Source organism: Nilaparvata lugens, chromosome 10, assembly GCF_014356525.2.
Source record: "Nilaparvata lugens isolate BPH chromosome 10, ASM1435652v1, whole genome shotgun sequence".
Lineage (NCBI taxonomy): Eukaryota > Metazoa > Arthropoda > Insecta > Hemiptera > Delphacidae > Nilaparvata > Nilaparvata lugens.
Genome location: NC_052513.1, coordinates 6,006,641 through 6,027,369, shown reverse-complemented (window position 1 = coordinate 6,027,369; position 20,729 = coordinate 6,006,641). Strand labels below are relative to the sequence as shown.

Here is a 20,729-nt window from a genome sequence, read left to right as displayed (position 1 = left end):
AATGAGAACAGCTGGTTTGGCCCTGGTATATTCAGTTGCAGAATACTGTGCTCCAGTATGGATGAACAGTGCTCACACCAAGCAGATAGATACAGCTTTGAACTCAACTATGAGGATGATCTCAGGCACTGTCAAGTCAACTCCTGTGTTGAGTAATATTCCACCACCACAACTGAGACGTCATAAAGCTCTTAAAAGCTTGTTTGCTGAAATAAATAAAAATCAGACCCTACCCATCCATAAAGACCTTAAAAATATACAAAGACAGCGGCTTAAATCCAGGAATGCTCCATGCAAATCCGTGGACTCCAACTTTGACTTATCCAATGCCTGGAGAGAACATTGGCATAATTTTGCTGAGAATGGCAGTGCCTGGAATTTGGAACCAACCATAAGAACAGCAGGATTTGAACTGCCACGAAGAACATGGACTCGGTTGAACCGAATGCGCACTGGCCATGGAAGATGTGGAGGTCTGATGTATAAATGGGGCTTTGCTGACACTGCTGTATGTGAATGTGGCGCTGAGACACAGACAATGAATCATTTAATGTTAGAATGTCCAATTTTTAAATTTAATGGAAACCTTGACGAGGTGCATCAAGCAAGACCAAATTTCATCCAATGGCTTGACGCACTGAATTTAAATGTGTGACTTTTACTTTGTAGATAAAATGATGTGATGTGCTCGATCTCATACTATATATATATATATATATAGCTATTTATAAGCCCTATCAATTGACATGAATCTCATTTCTGGGAAAATTGCAGGAGTTCCATAATATTCTTAAGAAAAATGGCGGATAATTACTAAAAAAACCATGTTTTTCACGATTTTCTCAAAAATGACTTGACCGATTTTTTTCAAATTCATACCCTGTAAAGTTATTTATCAGCTCTATCAACTGGCAAGAGTCTCCTTCCTGGGAAACTAATGGGGGTCCACCCCATCCTTGAGAAATGAACTTTGTAACCTCCTTCTCGTGCATGAGGTAGGTAGGTAGAGCAGTTTATAAAATAAAAAGAACACACAGTCAAGATATTCCATCTGTAGAACTGCTGTTTTGACGACTTTTAAAAAATCATCGAATTTCACAATTTACACAAAGGAAAAAGTACTCTGAAAACAATAATATACACCTAGGCCTATACAGTCTGATCGTAGTTTCAAATAAATGTTGCCGCCAATCTTCATTATGTTATTCCCCTAAATTATTCTCGATTAAGAAGGAGGCTTACAGTTCAATGAGCAAGGAAAGTTGTGTGAGTGTACCACACCAGATTTTTTACAATTAGAATCAACAATAATTATTATTCTTTAATATTATACAATTTAAGAATAGGTCATCTTGCATGGACTCAATACTTTAAGCAGATTTTCAAGGATTAAGAACTTTGAAACACCATGATACTCAATTGATATTATAATTAGCTTCTCCATAACAATATAATAATAATAATATTACTACTATGAAATATTGAAATTTATTCATTCATTCATTTTAATTTATAAGCTTTAATCTATAATTAGATAATGACGTGAATAACGTATAAGTAAATAAACATGTAAATGATGTAACTTATCTATCTATCTAACATAATAAAGAAAATAATCTGCTTATACATGTACGGGATAGGAGATACGTGAATGACGCATCATCACTTATGAACAAATAAACTGATTAACTTGCAATTTTAACATAAAGATTCTGAATTTACCGAGAATAGACATAGGTCTATTCTCATTGTTATTAATCAATTATTACCTTTAATGGAATAATTGAAACAAAAATATTCAATTTGTGATTCAAAGTTTACGTAACTATAAAAGCCCAAACAAACAGTGTCTACTCCATGTGATTCCGTAGCTTACTTGGTAGTACGCACGACTCTTAAATGAAAGTTTGCGGGTTTCAGTCCAGTGAAAGTCATTTCTTTTTGCTGTAAATTTTCAACTCTTATGAAGATTATGCACGTAATTTTGGCAAAATAATTAATGCCATTTTTATTTCTTGGACTTGAGGAGATTTCATTTTACAACATAAAAGTTTCCCCAGTGCATAGCACGGGTCACCTGCTAGATCTTAATAATATGCTTGAATAGTATTGTTAAGTATTTAATAATCAGTGATATAGTAATTACAAAATATTTTGAAGGCTGGTTTTCAGAATATAACTCCGAAACAAAGCAGTGGCAGACTACGCCCTATTGCCCCGGATGAGAGCCACAAGAATTTTCTCATAATCTCCAGCAGTGTCACCCTGGAAAAACAATTCATCCATTCAATCTTATGGTCTTTATTTGATGCTTGGATCATGTTATTGAGAAAACATATTATAAATGTATTTAGAAAACATTTTATACAAAAATAGAAACTGTTGAAAATTCTATTCAGTACAACATTTGTATAACATTTTATTTTACAAGTTAGGCATTGATTTTTCTTCAATTTAAAATGATTTATTTCATACAAAAAAAACATATTGAAAATATTACAACTTTTTTCTATGGTAGAAACTAGAAAACATCAAGTTTGTTCATTTTGAATTGTTAATTTTAATATTTCAACTGACCTTCACCCAATCTTCGAGAGAGTGCTTAGTAAGGACTTGAAATGCTGTTGCTACTTTTACCAGGTCGATTTCACTTCTCCAAATAATCACGCGGTCCAACGTTCGTTCAGTGGTGCCCAATCCCTTCATTGAATTTTTCAGCTGCGTTGCAAAGTATGTGGCTGAGTCTTCAGCATATGACGCTGTAACAAATCAGTGATTTAATTCACATATTCCTCTCATTTAAAATATTGATCCAAACATTTATTGTAAAACGATCATTGTGACCAATGTCCCATTAGATTCAGAACGAAAATTATGAGAAAATATCTATGGAGGATTGGTTTGAAGTAAACTTAATGAATTTTTCAACGAGCGAATTTTGAATTGAGTTCACATAGTGATGAGGTAGAGATAGTGATAGAGATACCTCAATGTAACACATGTTTTTGTGTTACATTGAGGTACCTTACGCGTGAGTTTGAATCACCGTGACAAACTGAGGAAAATGGACGAATACGGTATGAAAATGTTCCGATCATTTATGTTTTCCAAAGTTACGGCTTTCTCATTTTTGAACCTTAAGGAGTCCTGATATGCCTTCCACAAGGAAATACCTAAGTTCAGGGCAGCAAAAGGATAATTGTGATAGCATGGTTCTAAGAACTATCTGTTCGAAATCACAATGTTAGGTATTTTGTTTCTACTCACCTATTGTCATGTAAGCTCTTTTCAAGCTCGGTTCTTTACAATACTTTTCTATTTTACTTGTCACTGACTTATCTTTTGATTTATCTCCGTTGTACTGTTTAACAACTGTTTGTATCAGTCTCATGCTCTCTTTATACATCAATGTGAAAAATACACCATTTTTTTCACTGCTGCAATCATCTGAAAACATTGAAAGCTGTGACACGATCTTATGACATTTACGTGTATTACTGTTGTATTTAAATATATAATAAATTATATAAAATCTTAACTGATTTTATCTAGAGTGGTTTGCATAATATTTAACAGCTCATATGAGATGAGTAAGATGCTCTCGGTACTTGGTTGGAAGGCACTCTAATGAGGCCAGATCCACTAATCATGACAATATAAGCACAAATTGACAGATGACGATGAGATGAGAAATAAATATTTGTGATTTTGTATTTAAATTTTTCAAATAAGTGCAATATTTCTCAAGTTTTTTATTCATTGTGATACATTCTGTGATTCATTTTAAGTATTATGTCAACCTTCAAAATTCAAAATCTTCAAATAATTATTCCTGGACCAAAAATCAAGTGACGGAGAAGTATGTGATATCATAACCTCAACCTTTGGACAACATTTATTTATTCAATCATTCAGAATTACACAACTTACAGAAAAGTACCACAGGCTCACAACCAAAACGGTTCAAACATTAACTTTTTATAAAATTTTTGGAGAGAAATAGTACAGGCTCAGCCTAGTTTTTCCTTCAATGTCATAATTATTATATTATGATTGTAGTATTTAGTCAATAAATGGAATGAAAATGAAAAAAGTAGAGGGCCTACATGATCAATATACATTTAATCAACCTGTCAATTAAAATAATGAGCTGAGGATTTTAATTGATGTGGTGAGAAAAATATACTAATTGGCTTCAAAGTATTTTTTAGTGGTTTGGCACCCATCTAAAACTATAGGTCCATTCATCTCAACGCACAAGACTAGGCACCACATAATCGAATTATTCTTCCCACTTTTGCATCCATCTCCATCTCACTAATGAAAAAATTAAGTTGAATGAAATATAGGGGTATCAAAGTGAAAAAATAAAACTCATGTTTTCTGGGTGACAATATTGAGTTAGTATCATGCATTTATATACGAGTATTTAAGCCATACCAAAAACTGAGTTTAATAATGTATTTTAAGTTTGCAAAACTTAGTTTCTGGCATGATTTGGAGATTGAGCATATACCATATACCAAGCCGCTCCTCCTCAGGCGTGCTTAGCCTTAGCTTAATCTGATGCACTATATTTTTCCTCCACCTACTGTCTAAAGAGCCTACTTTAATCCCTAAAACTTAATACTAAAGTGTCACTTTTTCGCTCTCGGTAGGAAAAAAAGAAAAACTCCCTAGAGCGTAAAAGTAACTCCATTTAAATAACATGGGAAGCATTTCTATTTTAAAAACTTAAATTTGAAATAGGTTAGAAGTTCTAAGCTCAGATGAGGAAGCATATAGAGTAGTGATTAAACCAACTAAATTCAATACCTCAACCAGACATTTGATCAATATATGAAGTACCGTATATGTTTCATGCTAAAATTATTACAAACTTCATATCAGTATACTATAAAAATGTATAATTTTTTTCATATTCCATGTTATTCAAAATACCAACCAACGAATATTCCTCATTAACTAATCAAATTTGAAACTGGAACTTCATCAGTGTAGTTGTAGTCGAGTCGGCGGCCATTGTTGCTACAACTTTTGCCGACAGATAGCGCTGTCGGCGGTGAACTGTGTGATTACAGACAGCTGTTATTTTGTTGTAACACATTTTACTGGTTACGTAAGTTTTTAAAAATTATTTTATTTGCAGTTTCTATAAAAATGTAGGTAGAGGAAAAATGTTGTGTACAACACGAGTGAAAAATGTTTTTTCTCCCTCGGGGAGAAAAAACAGTACTTTTCACTCTAGATATACAAATAACTATTTATGAAATTATCCAACAATCAGTATTTACATTTGTATCTTTATATGGACTTCCTATGTGCTCAGTTAGTTGTTAAGCAGTTTGTATTTTTAGATATAGTTGAATGCAGTTTGCTGGGAAATTGAATGGTATATCTCCTTGCTGCTGATTTTCCCGTGCATATTCTAAATTTACAGCTTTTCGAGTTCTACGACCCAAGTTTGGTCGTCGTTCGTACCGCGTCATTATTATTAGAATTTTGTGAATCAGTAGAAAGGAAATAGAAAAACAGATCTACCGACGGCTGTTAGATAACCCGATGATTATAACAGCTGACTTTTATTTCTGTGTGTGGCCAGCTCACAAATCTTCTCCCATAATGATTAAATGTAAACTTTGAAGAACCGTAGGAAAGAGTCCTGAAGTCGGATTATAAATTTGATAGATAGGCCATAAACCTGGTCCTGAACATAACGAACACAACTAAAAAAATCATAAAAAAGTTATTGAATGTCAAAATTTTAGGCTCGATTTTTATTTATATAGATTTCTTCATTTTACTTTTATAAGAATAGTTTACCCATGTAGAGAAACATGAATGCATATCTTGGGAAGATCCACTTCTACACTTCAAGTAGTAGATGAATAAAAATTCAGTAATAATTGGTACTTGGCCCAGTACTTACTTATGAACATTCAGTTTCGAATGAGGCTACGGTAATTTAATCTACCTGTATCATATATCTATCTGATCATTTACCTTCGTTGTCTGGTATGCTTTTAACGTAGCTCTTGATTGTCTTGTCTTTAAATTCATAATCTTGTCGATATGGAAGCTGAAAAATATAGTCAAAAATAAAAAATAACTGTATTTATGAATGAGTTTATTGACGGCAAAATCAATTTATTTCACGTGATTAATTGAAATAAGTTATAACTCGTGTGGCCGGATGAGTGCTTGGAAAAGTCACTATGGTCAAATGGTATTCAGCTTACATACCTAATTATAACAAATTAAAGGGTTGAAAATGTATAGTCCAAAAGACTATAACTTGATACTCTCGAAAAAACTGTAGACTCTCTATGGTCAAATGGTATTCAGCTCACATACCTAGTTATGGAAAGGTTGGAAATATATAGTCCACACGACTATATACCGTACTCTCTAAAAACTCTAGTATTTAGCTCACATTCCTAATTATGGAAAGGGTTGAGAATAAATAGTCTGGTCAGGAAGTGAGTGTCAAGTGGTGGCACAGTTTGGACATCGATCGCTCCCTTGATTAGGATTAGGCAGATCTGCTCAGAATTTAAAGTGTATCACTGGTGAATTTGTTTGACATGCTGACTCCTGAAGCGATCGCTTTGAATCAATAGTTCCATGCGGTTTTTCTCCGAGAGGATTATCCATGGAATGATTGATCAATGTGATAACGTCTCTTCGATCGGGTCGGTGTGGTGTCTCTTATCATAGTTGAGAATAAATAGTCTGCAAGAGTATATTTTGCTCGATTTCAATAAGTAACTTATATATTTGAAAAATAACATAAATAGCATTTTTCAATTCATCATGTATGCCTGGGGAACCAAATCAGTATTCACATCATGAATACCTTTTTGCATCCCAACTAATTCAAGGAATTAGAAATAGATCTGAATAAAAGATAAACTTATTAATTAATTCAATTTAATGATGTACTCACGTCGATTCCAGCCCCTAAAATAAGAAATAGTAGCATTCTTGTAGGAATATAGTTGACGTGTGCCTCAATGTCTGAAGGAAGAGATATTTTGAAAACTGGAATCAAATAATATTTGCCCCCGATAATTATTCTAATCTACTTGAAGTTGAACAGAGCATTAATAATACACCGCTCATAACTATAAAGAGTAGATATCGACTATATATTATTTTAGTTTTAATATCACTTAGAATTCTAGATTAGCAAAATACGGTTTGGTTTTATTGATAATGATGGAAAGTATAAATGTTGGTAAATGTAGAAAAATCTAAAGATTGTCTACTCTTTTCGACATAGAGAACTTGCTGAATGAAAAATAAAGGTAATTGGTTTTTAACTTTTGCGTTCTCTGTAGCAACGTAAGTTTCATCTATTAGAATGTTTATTCCATCCATACCGTTTCGTTAGCAAAGATTGCTTTTAAAATTTCCATTTTTCTCTTTCTTTGTATCTTACTTAATATATTTCATAGGTTGGAAAACAGGACCTCCTACATACCTGGTGTATAGAAGGTCCTGATTGGAAACTATTTTTTTAGAATAGAATAGAATTTATTGCTTCTCATAAACAACAGTACAATATTACAAGAAAAAACAAAACAAATATAATAAGTTATTATCCATATTTATAAAATGCTATTGCTCAAAAATATAACAATATAAGAATACAAAGAAATATTTCTCATTTAAACATCGCATAAACAGCAGTCATAATAATAATATAACCAAAAGTCATTAGCCACATTTTCCAACTACTTATGCTCATAAAAAACTAATATAAAAAAATCATATTTCTTTAAAAAATTGTTTTTGTTAAATTTCAAAGACCTACCTCTTAAATATGCCTCCTTGATACTTTTAATCTGGTTGGGTTCACATGCGCATATAATATCGATATAATCGTATGTGTCTTTCTTATTCAACGCCCAATTTATTTCTCTGGCCAAATACTCTTCCACAGAGTAAGTAAGATACACCAGGACATCCTCGAAAGTGCCACTGGTATCACCTTCTATATCTTTTACCAAGTCCTGGAAATGAAACTTTAATAATAAATTTATAGGTTGTCAACAGTAGTTAAACTGAACTATTGCTTCTATGATTGAATAAGGATGAGTTAGTTAAGACAGGAGCACTCTGGTCGTGTTGTAATCATAGTGAGGTTCACATTATAATGTTAGTGGAAAAGGTTGGACAAAATCGTTGTCAATTCTCTGCGTTGCCACTGCCTTCCATAGTAGATAGCATTCTCAGTAAATCCTATATAGATTATATATTTACATGGTCCAGAAAAAATCTGGCATCGTTGCGGAGCTAGAGAGGATAGAGTTTATCTGCTTTGTCTAATGACAGACAAGGACAGCAACATCTTTTTTAGTCAATCAAGTGCTGACTTTATATCGTGGACCTAACTGTTCACTATAGCTTACAAGGTCGATGTGCATTATTTTTTAACTTGAATTATTGAAAAAAGCTTGTTTTCACTTATTAGTAGTCTGCTCAAATTTCAATAATTGAACGTATTGATATTAATTAAGTATTTGTTCTAATGAATCAGATGTGCGGCCCGAGTACTTAGTCATTACCAAAAATTAAAGTAGTTAAAAATTAAACGAGTTTCGTAGTGTTGACCATATCTGTTCTAAAGTAATGCAGAATCAAAGACCTTAAAGAGATATAGACCCATAATGCCTATGCTTTCCCATTGATAGCTCTTACTTGAAATTGAAGGCCGCCATTGGGGTATTTTAGCACGAGATATACATATATATTTGTAATATTATAGATTACAGTACAAATGCATTGGTATGTAATAATCTTATAGGTTGCCCCCTCAATGGCCAATTTCAATTCCAAGTAGGACACTAGTGCTGCATGTGAGTCTAAGCATCTTTAAGGTCTTTGTGTAAAATAGTCTATATTAACAGTATCTCAATATTATTTTTATCTTATTAATTTTCTCAAAATAAAATTGGAATGTGAAATTCTACTGCTCTATTAATAAATTCCTTCCAAAAATGCTTAAACTTTTCAAATTTGAATTATTTGCTATAAAATGATATACAAATTTATAATAGTTATTTGTGCAACTAGTGCACAAAGTGACAGTTTGCTGCACCGAAAGAAACGTTTACGTAAGGAATGGCTTCTTGAGTGCAGCAGAGGAACTTTGCGCATGTATTTCACATTAAATTTTTCCAACAGTTACCATTGAATATGAAAAGTGATATGAAAATTAAAATATAAAGAATATAAAGAATATGAAAATTTATGGATAAAATGATGGCTGAAATCCATCAAATGTCTGTGTGTGTGATGCTGTTATTAATAACAACCTTAATTCATTTGAAAATTAATAATCCAATTGAAGTTGAAAATTCTCAGCCAAAGTTCTCATTTTTATTCATTCAAGAATCAAAAAATTCAGATAAAACAAAAAATCCGCATTCGAAATACATGCCAACAGCTGGTTGGGATGACTGCAAAATGGCTGAACCGACAAGCATGCGACCTAGCGGGAAGAATCGTACCTAACTTCGTTTTATCCAGCTAAAACAGTATTCAGATATTTAGAATTATGATTAACTAGAATTACCGAAAAATACTATAAGTAAACTAAAAAATATTTATAAAATAACATAGACAACAGAGAATATTTTATTGTAGTATATTTTAATGTTATTTTATTGACATGGATTTTGAACGGTAATTATTTAACCTGAAAATTCGAATTTCAAAATGTGTGTTTGCTACATTTCTCATTGCTTGGAGTTGAAATAATTATTACTGTAATTAGAAAATAAACATTATTCATTATTAAATGATGAGAAGTTATTATTTAATTATGATTTAGATAAACATTATTCCTGTTTTGTATTTCTAGATTGGGATTTTATCATAAATGTGGGGTAGCCATTGAAATGATTCTTATCTAAATCTAACCACAGTCATGGTCACCAACTTAATTTTTGTTTTCATGCACTAATCCTCCATATAACCCACCAACTATTTTGTGTTGCCATGTTGCAAATCTGGAGTGCAGAAAAATTTTTTCCCGCACTAGAGCGGAAAAGTGATTTTTGCGTTCTGTAATCAGTGCAGGAATGGCCAATTTTCAAGGTAACTGTAGGAAAAATAAATTTTCTCAATTACAAAATGGCACTACCGGCAAAGAACAACTTGTGCGCCAGCAGTGAGTTCGAACAACTAGGTATTGAAACATGCCAATAGAGAAGAGAAATAGAGCTTATTCAAACCTCTAAAATAAATAAAATTACGGAAACTAGATCACATCTCAATCTTTACAAATGATAAGACAAACTAACAAATTACAAGCAAATGACAAATTAGAAAAGACAAAGACAAGGAAGCTATGACAAATAATTTTTAAGATTCATAGCACAAAATTGAAATAGAAGTAGGTTTTTTTTGCTTTCAAAATTGAATTATTTTAAATTATTATTCTCTCATGTGAAAAGCAATAGAATACTCTCTCCAATGATATATATTGACAGGAGTAAACTTATCACTAAACTTGAAGCAATAGGAATTAAAGATATCACAATCAATTGGTTTAAAAGCTATCTTGAAAATAGACAACAGAAAGTTTCATTAAATGGGGTGGACAGTGACCTCAAGACAGTGGATTATGGTGTGATCCAGGGGAGTACTTTAGGGCCTTTACTCTTTCTTGTTTATATCAACAACATATCAAGGGTGAACCTACAGGGTCAGTTGTTTCTTTTTGCCGATGATACTGCCCTGGTCTCAGTGGGTTCAACTTGGAATGAATGTTTCAATCAAGCATTCATCGATCTCGTCAAGCTGAAGGACTGGTTTGACAACAATGTCCTGTCAATTAATATTAAAAAAACTAAGTGCCTCACAGTTTTTCAACGTAACAGCCCAGGACCAATTGAGCTCAGGTTGCATTCATGTGGCAATCCATTGTCTGCTGTCTGTGGCAGTCCACCTATTGAACAAGTTAAACAGTATAGGTATCTGGGTGTTGTATTCGATCATAAGCTGAGCTGGGCGGCTCATGTGCAGTTCCTTAGGCAGCGGCTGCGAAAGCTGAACTACGCATTTGGTCAGCTAGGGCAAGTCCTGGGTGCCGGTCACTGTAGGAACGTTTATCTTATCATGCTTATGTTCAGTCCCTGCTCGAATATGGCTTCTTGGCGTGGGGGGGGGTGCCTCATCCAATGTATTACAGTCCCTTGCAGTTTCACAAAGATCACTCATTGAAACGCTTCTTTTGAAAAATAACAGATACCCTACTCATTTGTTGTTCCTGAAATTTCCAGATTTGAATATTAAACAGCTCTTCATTAAAAACCTTTTAATTTTTATTAAAGAAAAACAATTCCCTATTTACAGAAATTCAGCATAATTATCCTACCAGAAATAGATTAAATATTAACATCCAAATCCCTCGTCTCGAAAACTCAATGCAATTATCAAACTCTTTCTATTTGGCCCATTGGCTTAATCGTAATGCTCCTCCAGAAATTCTATCAATTCGTGAGGGGTGTAGCATCGCCATCTATAAGCGTGGAGTGAGCAGGTGGCTTCTCAGTATTGGCCCGGCGGCTGCAGAGGCTCTGTTGCGGTCTCCTTATGTCTAGCTGTAATAGCCCATCCTAATAGTCCGTCCTTACCCATTGGGTTTGTTCAGTTTTTTCTTCCCCTTCAACCACAGATACTGTACTTTTTATTTATATTTTGATTGTATATGATAGGTACCTTAAATGCCGCAAATTAAATTAATTTAATTCTTTTTTTTAGTTCAAGTCACTTGTTAAACTATTATTTTTGCTTATAATTTTCAATTTCTTATTTTATAGTAATTTTCTTAGTAACTAGATTTTATATAGTATCTAGTGTCAATAAAGTATTGTTATTATTTTCCTTATCGATTGTCAGAAGTCTCCTCCATGCACACGGACTTATCGTCCAAGCATGGAGTTATTCATTTACGTTTCACTTGTTTTTCATATTAATGTTACAATCTAATGTATCGCCTTTACTTTGTTTTTACATACTTTGTATGAAATTGAAATTTTAGAACGTTAATTTATTCTGTTAAATAGGGCGCTATGTGTTCCAAAGGATGAAGCCGACTGCTACCGCGCACTCTTAATTCGAGAGTTTCATGATAATTTCTTTTATGAAAAACACAAACTGAAATATATTGTCAACCAATTTTATCGAGAAGGTGGTAGATAATTTCAATTTGTTTTTTTATAAAGGGAAACTACCAAAACATTACACACAACAGAAATATAAATTTGACTGCTCAAATTATATATTCAGGCGAAGTGGAACTTCGTACCAATAAAAGCTAAACGAATATTATTATTATTATTATTATATTATTATTATTATTATTATTATTATTATTATTATTATTATTATTATTATTATTATTAACTGTAATGTTAGTTTCTTTAATTTTGAAAGTATTGAATACCCTTTGAAGGGTAGTTTTATAGGCGGCTGTAATGGCTGCTCGCTGCTGTCCCGTTCTGGCGCCAAGGATTTGGATGATTTGGTTCTCATCGGTTCCCCAACCCTTCATGGCTTTGCGGAGCGCCTGAGCGTCTGCATTGGCATCATTTGCCTTGAAAATTATAGTCGCATCCGGAGCAGGAGGTGGAGGAGCAGCAGGATCAGCAGTAGCTATACCCTGAAAACAAGTAGACTATAGATAATTGATACAAGACGACAGCATGAGAAGATATCTGAGGGCAAATGGAAATTACTGAGATACTGCAATTATTCAAATGCTAATAAATTAATAATTATTATTAAACGAAAATCCAATTAAATGCTGTAATTCTATCTTTTTACCCTGTTGTCAATATTTGCAGTAGCAGAAGTCTTCGGGGTGAATCACAGCATTTAATTTGGCTTCGTTCAATAATAATTATATCTCAGGGCGTTTATTTTCCAAATTCCACTGTTTACTCAAGCCGATAGTCCTAGTAGCTCTTTTTCATAAAGCTATGTGACGCTGCTAGTCTTCTTACTGTGCCTTTCTTTCACTCTTACTCGGCCAAAACAGTAATAATAGCCAGTAGTCGACAGTCATCGGCTTGAGTTAACAAAACATTCTGCTTGAAATTTGGAACATAACCACCCATGTCTTAGGATATATTCTTATGCTATTTTTTATGATTGTGATCTAGATAGTGTATGCTTTACGAGTGCACTGCAACATATGATTTCTATGGCAATAGTTAGGTACTAAAATACTATCGATAATATTCATGCCTTCCTTGAGAAGCGGGAGAGAGTTATTTTCCATTCTTATTTTCTATGTACAGGAATAAGTATACTAAAACGTATTGTAGCGATTTGTTTACTTCTTTCGAATTTATGCCATTTTTAACACTTGTGTTTCTATGTATAGATTAAAGGGTGTTTACGAACTCCCTACTGATATTCTAGGACATTGTTGATGGGTAAGAAACATATCCAAATATTATATTTAAATTGTCCGGAAGTCCTCAGTCACTCACACAGCGGCCACTTTTGCTTTTTTCACTTATTATTTTTCTCTAAATAATGGAGACACATATGCAATTGAAGCCATATTTGCAAAGCCATTTTTAAAAACTAGACATAAAGCTACAAAAAATGATGATAATTTTTCAAATTCATAAAACGAAATGGCGGTCATTTAAAATGTTGTTTCTTGAATAACATTCTCGTGAATCATCAATATTTAGTTAGTGAACTATTCATTTTTCAATATGAGTATGAATAAATATTCAACTGTGCGAGGTGAGAAAAGGGAACGGGGTGAGAGTGAGAGCCCAGAGAACTCACCAGTGACAAAAAAGGGTGTGATATAAAAAACGACGAACTGTTACGTAGCATCGAAACAACAATTGAAAAGCTATTGGATAGGAAATTGAAAGAATTGGCGACAAAGGAGGATGTATTGGGAATTACAAAAACGCTTAACACTCTTACGCCTGAAAACGATTTGTTAAAGAAGGATGTTCAACGTCTCAAAGCCGAAAATATCAGAGTTTTGAATAGATTGGACAGGTACGAGGATCGTTCGCGTAGAAATAATTTAATATTTCGAGGTATGGAATTTAATAGCAACGAGGACTGTCGTGAGAAAGTTAAAGACTTCTGTGAAAATGTACTCAAGTGCGATAAGCAGGTTCACGTAAATAGAGCTTACATCTTAGGCAAGAAAAGAGATAACGCGCCGATAATTGCACATATCCCGCAGGACCACGATATCAATTCTATCATGGACAAAACAAAAAATCTGAAGGGAACAGGTTTTGTGGTGCATAAGGACTATTCACGTGCGACGAGAATGCAGCGTAATAGACTCTATTTGCTTAAAAAAGAGATAATGAAGAACGACAGTGTACGGAGTTCTACACTAAAGGGAGATCAACTGGTTATCGACGGGCAGTATTTCACATGGAGAGAGGAGGAGGGTCTACGCTGTGGAGGTGAATGCGGTGTCGAGAAATTGAATAATATCTTGGAAATAGACTGTTCGGAAATGGTGAAAAATATACAGAAAAAGGATGAAAAATCAAATATTGAATCTAATGAACAATTTAATGAATAGGATAAGGTCGTCTGCCAAATACAAGAAGTAGGTGAATTAAGTGTGTTAGGGTATAATGTTGCAGGGCTTAGCGGTAAGGTGAGTTCCAACTATTTTCTTAATTTTGTGAAAAGCTATGATATAATTGTATTATGCGAAACTTTTATTGAAGAGAAAGAATTTATTCGAATAGAAAACTATTTTCCAGAGTATAGCATATCATGGGTTTCAGCAGTTAGGACAGCAGAATTTGGTAGGGCTAAGGGAGGCATAATGATGGCTTATAGATCGACTTTTAATGAGAAGGAAATTTGTGAATTTACTCATTATGATGATAGGACAGTGATAACATTAAAATATGATAATACCAACAAAATGCATATATTGCCTGTCTATCTGACCCCAGGAGAAAGTTGGAGAGAAGATTTCAATAAGCTCAATAAATTCATGGAAAGCAGAGAGATAGGTGAGCAGCTGATGCTGATAGGAGACTTCAACGGACGTATAGCAAATGCACAGATAATACCTGATGAGATAATGCAAAGTGATTGGCTTATTAATGCTACCCGAAACTCGAAAGATGAAATTTTCAATACAAATGGGCGAAGAGTAATGAATATGTGTGAGGAATTTAATTTGTGTGTTTTAAATGGAAGGTCAACGGGTGACAAGGAGGGAGAATTTACATATGTAGCAAGTACAGGATGCTCCGTTATAGATTTTTGTTGTGTGTCGATGAGTGCACTGGCAGTCGTAAGTAGTTTTGAAGTACTTGCTGAAAGATTCTCAGACCATATGCCGGTAGAAGTTAAATTGAAATGTGGATTATCAGATACACAAGAAGAGAGCCTTACGCTAATACCCAAGTTAATTTGGTCGAAGGTAGATGTTTCTAAGTACCGTAATAAGTTATCACAAAGCAGCTGTGGCTTTATCTTGCCCTTCGATAGTAATCAGGCAGCAGGAAAGATTATCAACATTGTTAAAGAGGCGGCAGGTAACAAGGCACAGTTTTATAAGAGAGAAGATAAGTGTGGGAAACAGAAATGGTTCGACTGGGAGTGTGATAAGGCGAGGAAAATAAGCTTTGCATACCTGAGACTTTTTAGAAAAGTAAATACTCAACAAGCGAGACAATTGTACTTAGAAGAGAATAAAAAATACGCACAGATTTGTAAAAAGAAAAAGGACTTATATTATAAGAAGATTAGAGGAAGTCTAGAGAATGTACGTGATTCAAAACAGTTTTGGGCTGCGGTAAAATCATTTAAAAAATCATCTTTTGTTAGTTCAGGCCAGATTACTGTTGAGAATTCGGTGAAACATTTCAAAAAATTACTCACAGTAGAAGTTGAAGCGGAAAAAGTTCTATATGCTGCACCTTTCATAGATTATTATTATTATTATTATTATTATTATTACAATTTAGTTGCGTAAAGCCACACATTTTTGAGCAAGGCTCAAGTGGCATGCAACATGTCAAGTTCAGGATCGGGATCCTGAGAATGCGTTGCAGCACTCCTCTATTGTATAGGGACATGCCTCTACCAATGTCCTGGTTATCTTAGATAAAAACACTTTATAACCACCACACAACCTAGTATCCTCTGGAATACAATTATAAAACTTCAATCCTGAATAATACGGTCCTTTTTCAAGCAGAGAGAGTCTATGAATTGGGAGCTGGAACAAACATGCATTTCTACCTCGAGTTCTGTATGCAAGATTAATTCGGTCGACATTGAAAATTTCTGAATTTTTGAACACAAAAGAAACCACTTCCAAGAAATAGATAGCTGGAACAGAAAGAAGCTGGAGTCTCCTGAGTATAGGTTTACAGGAAGAAGAAGGACTCACTCCCTCAAGAACCCGGAGTGCTTTTTTCTGCATTTTGAAGCATGTGTTCAAATAGTTCCTTCCTGACCCCCAAAATAAAATACTAAATCTAATCAATGATAGGAAATATCCATTATAGACCCTTAGAGCTGTCGTAATATTTGAATTTGCCTTTACAGTTCTCAGAGCGAAGAGAGCATGATACAGTCTTTTTTGGAGCTTTTCCACGTGGCTATCCCACTTCAAGTTCCCCTGCAGTTCCACCCCTAAAAATTTTGTTTTTTCAGAAGCAGGATAGTCCCATCCCATTAATATGAAGACCTCCTATAGAAGACCCTAGATACTAGAATAACAAATGAGGAGCTTTATCTGGTACTTAAAAAAGCAAAAATTAATAAAGCACCTGGCACCGATGGCATACCAGCCGAATTTTTCAAGGCAGCCCCAAATGAATTTTTGAATATATTGCTTGCGTTTTATAATCACATATTCGATACAGGACTGGTACCCGACAATTTTTCAGAAGCGGTTATATTCCCAATACACAAAAAAGGTGATAAGAAAGAGGCTACAAATTACAGAGGAATACAATTTATCAACTCATTATCAAAGATTTTCTCAGGTGTCCTTCTAAATAGATTGAATAAATGGGTAGAAATTCTTAGGGTGATAAAAGAAGAACAAGCAGGTTTCAGGAAGGGATACAGTACAATAGACAACATATTCAATTTATACAGTATTATCAGTTTGAAGGTGAAGGGAGGGAAAAATAAAGTGTATTGTTTATATGTAGATTTCAAGGCCGCTTTTGATAATATAGATCGTCATGCGTTAATTTATAAGTTGTTTCAGATAGGGCTATCCACCAAATTTGTGAATATGATCGAGACATTGTACAGGAATACACGTGCATTCGTATGGTGTAAGAATAGCCAAGGCAAAGACGATGGTATGAGTGGAGCATTCAGTACAGATAACGGATTAAAACAAGGATGCTTACTCTCCCCGCTATTGTTCACTCTCTTCATAAAAGACATTTCATGAAGACTCTCTTCATAAAGATATTTTTTGATGGTATGGAAGATGGAATATGGATAGATGAATTAAATATTGAGGGTCTGATGTATGCGGATGATTTAATTTTGACTGCATCCACACCCAAAGCTTTACAGAGAATGATAGTGTGTTTAAAAAATTATTGCGAGAAGTGGGGACTTAAAATAAATTCGGATAAGACAAAGATAATGGTATTTAGAAAAGGCGGACGACTGGCGATGCATGAAAGGTGGTACTGGGGACGCGAGCATATAGGTGTAGTTAATAGTTACAAATAATAATAATAATTCGTTTATTTCACTGCATTTTTACAATAATTGGTAATACAAATACATACATTAAACATAATGGTTGAACATTACAATTGGTAATACAAATACATACCTTAAGCATAATAATTAAACATAGATAATTATATTAAGCATGTAACAGAAAAAACCACAGTGCATCCCTCTTTAGGCTAAACCTGTGTTGAGGGATGTCTCGCTCTCTAGTTGAGTCAACTTAATTATAATACAATAACAATTTTCAGGTATCAAACAATAAAGTAAATTTTATACAATAATCAGTGTGCTTTTCACAAGATGGGATTATGAATCTTTAACAATAAGTTACCCAGAAAAAAAATAAAAATAAGCAAAAAAAAAACATGCCTAGATTTGAATGAAGACAGCAAAAAAAAATGTAAATAATATTACACCTCTATATAAATATTTAGGAGTAACATTTACTACTCAAATGAAGTTTAGTGAGCATGTGAGAGAGCGTGTTGCGGTGGCAAATTTTGCTGTAAATAGTGTTTGGAATTTTTTTGTAGCCCAGAATGGAGTAAAGAAGGAGAGTAAGTGGATAATGTTCGATGCAGTAATAAAAGCTCTTGTGAGCTACGGAGGGCAAGTGTGGGGATATAATAACTTTGAAGATGTGGAACGACTTCATAGATCCTTCACTAAGAGATTGTTCTCTCTGCCACAGTCAACGCCCAATCACATTATCTATCTTGAGACGAATACGTGTAATCTATCACTACTTGTACGAGCTGCACTACAGCTATATCCTGAAAATTCTATCTCTGCAACCAAACAGATTACCAAGAAAACTCGCGCAAAAAATGATAGAACAAAAAGTAGGTTGGTAAAGGATATGGAAAACGCAGGCAGAAGATTGTGGGATTGAATTGCCGGAATGGGAGATGGGCGTGCAGGATACGTGGAGGCAGAGATTGAAGAGTATCAATGAATTTATGAAGGTCGAGTGTAGAGAGAAGTGGATAGCACGTGCCAGACAATCTAGGTTGCATTGCGTATACTCTCGCCTCAACCCACTAACAGAGCGCAATAATTATTTGAAAAAGAATTTCACCCGAAATGAAAAATCTATAATTTTCAGATCGAGAGGAGGACTGTGGTATTTGAACAGGAGTGTAGGACGGGAAGGGATACAGACGATATGCACGTTGTGCAACACGAGGGAAGAAGAGGATATTCTACATTTCATGGGGAAATGTCCTGTATTAGGAGAGATGAGAAGGGCACATTTGGGTAATAGAGTTATATCAGAGGATAAGGTCTTTGAATTTTTGAATGGTGGTGATTGGAGGGCACTGATAGGATTTGTTAAAAGTGCATGGGCATACAGGAAAATTCTAATAGGAGAATATAATACGTAATCGCTTCTCTTACTCAAATACTGTAGTAGTAAAATTTCTTGCATGTATATTGTTTATATTTTCTATTTCAAATCGAAAAAAACGAATAAAAATCTATAATAAAATAACTCAACTTGGCAGACGACCAACTGGTCATGTCAAAAAATATATATTATGTAAAAAAAATTCATGTATTGTGATGTTTTTCAGATTTTGTTGCTCAATAAATATATCTCTATTCTATTCTATTCTATTCTATTCTATTCTATTCTATTCTATTCTATTCTATTCTATTCTATTCTATTCTATTCTATTCTATTCTATTCTATTCTATCTATTCTATTCTATTCTATTCTATTCTATTCTATTCTATTCTATTCTATTCTATTCTATTCTATTCTATCTATTCTATTCTATTCTATTCTATTCTATCTATTCTATTCTATTCTATTCTATTCTATTCTATTTATTCTATTCTATTCTATTCTATTCTATTCTAACACAGAAACCGTTATGTCACTTCTTGTTAATTTAACAATTTACTCTCCAAAGCAGTGAAATTTGTCTGAAAAATTCTCACCTGAGAATAGGATAGTGTCTGAGATAGAGTGCCAGAGAGCTTGCAATATGTTGCCTGATGCCCAAAAATGTATTTATTATAAAATATATTACATAAATTAACATATAATAAGTGATCTATGTACAGCCACTCCAATATTGTGGAAGAAGATAATGAAAAATGAATGAAAGAAAATTTAAGTAAAAAGAAAATGTCAACTTTACAGGAACAAAAATTCTTTAGAATAGAGGTGAGTATTTTTTTAATAGACCAAGAGTCTATTTCAAACTTTATCTTGGTAAAAAATAATTTTCAAAACCGTGTGCAGAAACTTGTTTAATCATTATTCTGATGAATAACTCATCTTATTTGATAAATCAAAAGTAATGTATTTATTGAGCTCCTTAGTATCTATAGGTACCGCACTAAACGAAATCTAATTAATGATTAGAATAATGTCATGAATAGAGCTTCAAAGTGTTCGATTTTGAAATGAGTCCTTAGATTTATTATTTTCAAAGTGGGTATACTTACACAAACTGCAATCATAAATATGTAAAAAGAGGCCACAATCTCTAATGTACTCATCTTAACTCTTCTTGAAGTTTGTAATCAACAGAACTGATGTTTTACTTCACGAATATGCATTGAGCTCTTCTTAGATAAATAGATCGATAACAAGCAAAATAATTTTACAATTGAACTAATTCTGATTGGGCCAATGATGCGAAAACCTAAATTTGCCAATTGCTCAAATAATAATCAAAGCAAAGCCAGGATGATTATCTACGCAACTGGATAAATGAAATGCATGTTTCTTCGTAGATAGAAATGAGAAAATTTCAATTTAAATTCTCAATAATGAATTCAAAATCTAAAATATTATAATACATCTTTTTACAATAGGACCATACCTATTCCCTTACATTAAACCTTTTTTAGTGAATTGAAAATATTCATTTTTATCTTACGGTACTTCTACTGTATTTTTTTGTACAAAAACTGCACTTTTTGTATAAAATCGTACTGTGTTCGAAATGGTGAATACTAATTATCTTCGG

General features: G+C 33.5%; 1 protein-coding gene across 1 annotated transcript; it reads right to left on the bottom strand.

Moving 5' to 3' along the window:
- Nucleotides 1-2,104: 2,104 nt before the first annotated feature.
- On the bottom strand, nt 2,105-20,344 carry LOC111043215 (annexin A13). Its single transcript, XM_039436174.1, has 8 exons — nt 20,203-20,344; nt 12,458-12,673; nt 7,817-8,015; nt 6,947-7,041; nt 6,004-6,079; nt 3,268-3,447; nt 2,578-2,759; nt 2,105-2,265 (listed from the first exon to the last, which is right to left on the bottom strand). Exons 1-8 carry the CDS (start codon nt 20,254-20,256, stop codon nt 2,203-2,205), a joined length of 1,065 nt encoding a protein of 354 aa, XP_039292108.1. The 5' UTR covers nt 20,257-20,344; the 3' UTR covers nt 2,105-2,202.
- Nucleotides 20,345-20,729: the final 385 nt, after the last annotated feature.